The sequence below is a fragment of the Limulus polyphemus genome, unplaced genomic scaffold (assembly GCF_000517525.1).
Source record: "Limulus polyphemus unplaced genomic scaffold, Limulus_polyphemus-2.1.2 Scaffold2547, whole genome shotgun sequence".
NCBI classification, from domain to species: Eukaryota; Metazoa; Arthropoda; class Merostomata; order Xiphosura; family Limulidae; genus Limulus; species Limulus polyphemus.
Genome location: NW_013668157.1, coordinates 73,312 through 78,814, shown reverse-complemented (window position 1 = coordinate 78,814; position 5,503 = coordinate 73,312). Strand labels below are relative to the sequence as shown.

At 37.3% G+C, this 5,503-nt stretch overlaps 1 protein-coding gene across 1 annotated transcript in view; it reads right to left on the bottom strand.

Moving 5' to 3' along the window:
- The window catches only part of LOC106467258 (E3 ubiquitin-protein ligase RNF19A-like), a 16,701-nt gene that overhangs the window by 3,313 nt on the left and 7,885 nt on the right, over nucleotides 1–5,503 (bottom strand). The window contains exons 6-9 of the mRNA XM_022395392.1: nucleotides 4,334–4,477; nucleotides 4,136–4,221; nucleotides 3,337–3,497; nucleotides 76–1,224 (exon numbers count right to left, since the gene is read on the bottom strand). Of these exons, the coding sequence (XP_022251100.1) occupies nucleotides 432–1,224; nucleotides 3,337–3,497; nucleotides 4,136–4,221; nucleotides 4,334–4,477 (1,184 nt within the window). The 3' untranslated portion in view covers nucleotides 76–431. The remainder of the gene's footprint in view (nucleotides 1–75; nucleotides 1,225–3,336; nucleotides 3,498–4,135; nucleotides 4,222–4,333; nucleotides 4,478–5,503) is intronic.

Sequence of the window (5,503 nt, the reverse complement as noted above, 5' to 3'; positions counted from 1 at the left end):
TACATACATATAAATTGATTTGTAAGGTGTGGTGTTCTCTACAGTATATTTATACATTCATACATACAAACACACCTTACAAATCAAGTGTTCTCTACAGTGTACTTACTTATACATACATACATACATATAAACACACCTTACAAATCAAGTGTTCTCTATAGTGTACTTATACATACATACATATAAACACACCTTACAAATCAAGTGTTCTCTAAGGATGCTTTTGTATTTTTCAGTTTTTCATATGAGTTACAGCCTCGATGCAGAATTTCACAAATTAAAGTTTTGCATTACTTATCCCTTAATTAATGAAACATAATAATTTTTTTTTAAATAATGTTTTTCTCTCAAAACAAGCAATAATAATTAGTCTTAATTTCAAAACTTGGGAAGGTCATCTTTTGCTGTGGAACTTTCTGCTAAGACAGTCAATATGGGGCACTAGGTGGTCTGGGCACACAGTTCGTTTCAATGTGAGAACCTAGCTCCTCACTGCAAGAAAGAGCTGAAAGAGACTGCCCATTGGATTTCAAAGAAAAGATTCTAGCCAATTTATCATCTAAACTGTTGTGTATTTCTTGACTAGACTCGTGTTTTGTTTGATTTAACTTTTCGCAAGTGAAATCACAAGATTTAGTTCTGGCACATTGTGGTTCAGTAGAAGCATTTGGGAGAATCTGGGAGAAGTTTCCACTGCACAGGGATGTGGATCTAGATATCTGTCTACCCCTAGAATGATGGTCATCCCAGCCTGTTGACAGTTGTTTTATTTCACAACAACATAGTTGCTCAGTTACCTCAGGCAAGCTGATCATGCTACTACCTCCAGATGAAAGTGTTGACTTTGGTTTTACACTTTTCCCTGCTCCTGGCCTCTCACCTACACCAGGACTTTCATCTATGAAACTGACACAACACTCTCTCAAGTCCTTCCGAGGCTCAGAGTGTTGGCTTTCTGGAATACAGGATGCTAAAGGACTACCGTCAACTCCCACCTGCTGCTGTCGCCCAGACGTTCTCCATCGATACCCATACCCTCCACCACCTCGAGCACTCCCACCTTCACCATAACAGTACGAGAGACAAGAGTCTTCTGTCCGCACAGAAACAGTTTCACATGCTTTGCAATCAGCAGCATTACCCCCTCCTTTCAGTATGCCATGAGGAAGAGAAGTATCCTCAGTCGAACCCTCGGCATCAACATGGATATCCACTGTATCTCTAAAAAAGAAAGAAAACTTGTTTCAAAGGCAAACCTATTATACTAAAACTTAACATACTACCAAGAGAAAGATGCATTATAAAACTGGATAACAAAGATGTTTTCAAAGATTCTTCGAGTAACAGTTCTTTACTACGAAGACAAATACCCTGATCATTTGCCAGTGTTTCAGTGAAACATGATGTTATCTAAAGTTATTTCACACAACTGTGTCATCCTGTAATATCTCTTGTTATTTGAGACAAAAACCCGTTGAATAATTCTTCACAAGAACATATTTCAACAGTAACCAATGTTATTTCGAAAAAAAATATTTTAAAACTATACACTCCTTGTCAATTTCGTTTAAGAGGTTAGCTTGTTTGTTTTTGAATTTCTCGCAAAGCTACACGAGGGCTATCTGAACTAGCCGTCCCTAATTTAGCAGTGTAAGACTAGAGAGAAGGCAGCTAGTCATCACCACCCACCGCCAACTCTGGGGCTACTCTTTTTACCAACAAATAGTGGGATTGACCGTCACATTATAACACCCCCACAGCTGAAAGGGCGAGCATGTTTGGTGGGAGAGGGATTCGAACCCCGACCCTCAGATTGGGAGTCGAGTGCCTTAACCACCTGGCCATTCCGGGCCAATAACAGGAACCTCTAGTATAGCCATCATATCACATCTTCACATACCTCAGATCACATTATAACGCCCCACGGCTGAAAGGGCGAGCATGTTTGGTGGGAGAGGGATTCGAACCCGCGACCCTCAGATTGGGAGTCAGGTGCCTTAACCACCTGGCCATGCCGGGCCAAGAGGTTAGCAAATAACAGGAACCTCTTGAACCTCTAATATGGCCATCATATCACATCTTCACGTACCTCAGATCTGCAATCCGCCTTCTGTCACAGATACGAAGCAAACCAAATTTGAGTGGAACAAAATTACATGGGGAAGGGGGAGTTCTTAACCTCAAGAGGCTGGGGATATCTTGGGGACCCATGGAATTCATCCAGCCGGTAACATAGCTAGTTTTACCCACAACTATATGTAACAAATTACAGTTATCGGGATAAATATTTCATTAAACCTTTAGGTGCGTACACTTCTCAAGTGTAACAACCTCATACCACTGAAGTATGCCCTTACTTTCACACATAGTTATTAATTTTAAACAAACTTCACAAACATTATATATTTTTCAAATAGTAGGACTTTATGTCTGTAAATATATGGGGTATTATTCTAATGAGCTATAGTCGTATGTTTATTCAGTAATTAAATACTGATTCTGTACAGTGAAAGGCACACAATTAAACCCAGTCTTTCAGAAATCAGCTATAGGTGAAGAATTTCACTTGTTAATGGTATTCTTTCACACACATATTTCACTTGTTAATAGTATTCTTTCACATAGATATTTCACTTGTTAATGGTATTCTTTCACATAGATATTTCACTTGTTAATGGTATTCTTTCACATGGATATTTCACTTGTTAATAGTATTCTTTCACACAGATATATTTCACTTGTTAATAGTATTCTTTCACACAGATATATTACTTGTTAATAGTATTCTTTCACATAGATATTTCACCTGTTAATAGTATTCTTTCACATGGATATTTCACTTGTTAATAGTATTCTTTCACACAGATATTTCACTTGTTAATAGTATTCTTTCACATAGATATTTCACCTGTTAATAGTATTCTTTCACACAGATATTTCGCTTGTTAATGGTATTCTTTCACATAGATATTTCACTTGTTAATAGTATTCTTTCACACAGATATTTCACTTGTTAATGGTATTCTTTCACACAAATATATTTCACTTGTTAATAGTATTCTTTCACACGGATATATTTCACTTGTTAATAGTATTCTTTCCCATGGATATTTCACTTGTTAATGGCATTATTTCACACAGATAAACTTACATAAAACATTATTATTTACAGCACCTGTCCTCACTACTACTAATGTTTAATAACAACTGTAAAAGAAACTAAATCTCCACTTTAAAGTAACATCTGCTGCATTATAGCAAGTTGTTGTTTTTTCAAATACTGTATCTACACTTTCACAACATAAAGCTAGCAAGATCTAATCTTTAACTTACCTGTAACCAAGTAGAGACCCAGCAAGGGCTTTCGTACTAGCATCATCAGCAAGAGAAAGGTTCGCCGAGGCTGTTTCAGTATGACTGCTTAAACTGAGTCTTTTATTAGAGGATATATCAGCTTGAACCTCTAATCTAGAAGATAAAACATTCTGATACAGTGTTATTTATCACAATCTTATGTACGTATATAGTAATTTTTAATGTGGAGTCACAAATGTAAACATAAGTGTAGAGTCAAAAGTGCAAGCATAAGTCTTTTGGGTGGAAAACAGATGTGTGTGGCATAAGTAGAAACTAGTCTTTAAATATATCATTTGGACTGTTGAATATAAAAAACTTTTACACTGCAATTAGACGCAAGTTTACAAAATCTCAAATTTAACAAGCAGAGATAGGAAGTACGATGGAATTACAGTGTGTTAACACTATCGTTAGTATCTATGTGGTCTTCAGAGCATAAATACAGTTGTATTTTCAAGTTTCACCTCACAACATAATATACACCAAAACATGTCGACCAGCATCAGTATGGGCAGTGGAAGTCACCTGGAGCGGGTCGGCTTGATTCCGGAAAGCGTAAGTAACACGGCGTTAGCTGGGAGTATAGCCAGTTCTTCGTTAGCGGCCACAGCGGCTCAGAAGTAAGTTTTCCGTATCGGTTTAACACTACTGAATTGGTTTCTATTTAATAGATGATCGAACCAGGTGTTTTATGTTATTTCGTGTATATTATGTTGTGAGGTGAAACTTGAAAATACAACTGTATTTATGCTCTGAAGACCACATAGATACTAACGATAGTGTTAACACACCCAGAGGAAACTTCACCAATACTTGGGTTGACTCCTCTGTGGCTCGCTGCTGTATCTACACTCATGCCATCTAGTGGGAAAACAAATATCTGTTAACTAATCTTAAGGTTATGGTTTCTAAACTCAGAACCATCAAATAAAAAACTCCACCTACTGTAAAGTGTAGGGAAGTTTCTTCTTACCTGCTGCTACACCAATATCATTTTCTTCATCAAATTCAAACCTCACTCCAGATGCTGATGTGGTCACTCCGCAGCCACCAGAACGACAGAGGGAAATGGGAACTACTCCGTACACATATGCTAGTAAGATGGGCACCCCGATGCCTAGTTTGACAATTTATAAGCACTATCAGTAAATGCTGGTTTATATTTACACAACAAAGCTATAAACACACGTAACCAGTGTCCAAAATCATTTAGTTACTCAAAAAAAAAACTACAGTAAGCGAAAGCGATTCAAAACTCGTATCATACGTTTAAGATAGGATAACATAAAATCCTCAAACAACTTGTGTAGCTTTACATGAAAAAATTTTGAAACTTAACAACATCTTAGATCTCGCTTTGTTGCCACAGTATAAGATGCAGTTCTTAATACCCATCAGTTTGTTTATTTCAAAATTACTGCACAAAGCAAAACAAAGGGCTATCGGTGCATAACCATCCCTCATTTATAACAAACGCGGTGAGGGCAGCTTGTCAACAGCACTCACTGCTAACTCTTGGCCAACTCTTATCTGATCAAATAGTGGGATTTGACAGTCACTCTTATTCCACCTACAGATTCCCAAAGTGCAGAGCTTGATTTTGTAGCTAACAAATTGCAATCGGCAATCCTGTAAACTGCAGTCACTAAGTACAATCAGTCCCTGGAAGTGCTTAGAGAGGATACTTTCGGTCACTAAGTACAATCAGTCCCTGGAAGTGCTTAGAGAGGATAATTTCGGTCACTAAGTACAATCAGTCCCTGGAAGTGCTTAGAGAGGATAATTTCAGTCACTAAGTACAATCAGTCCCTGGAAGTGCTTAGAGAGGATAATTTCGGTCACTAAGTACAATCAGTCCCTGGAAGTGCTTAGAGAGTGCTTATAAAGAGAATGTACTGGCCAGATATTTTGAGTAGATATTTCATTATTATTCAACCACTTCCACATGTAGATACAATTGAATTAAAAAAGTATGTACTTCAGATGTGGGTGGGATTTGGGACCAAAATTTGACGGGGGGGGGGGGGAGAGTTCTAACTCAATTTCTGTGAATGTGTGTTCACTATGTCTCATAAAAAAAAATAATTAAAAATCTAGAAATAATGCTGTTTTATTAAATAAATAAACACAAAACCAAAGGGTA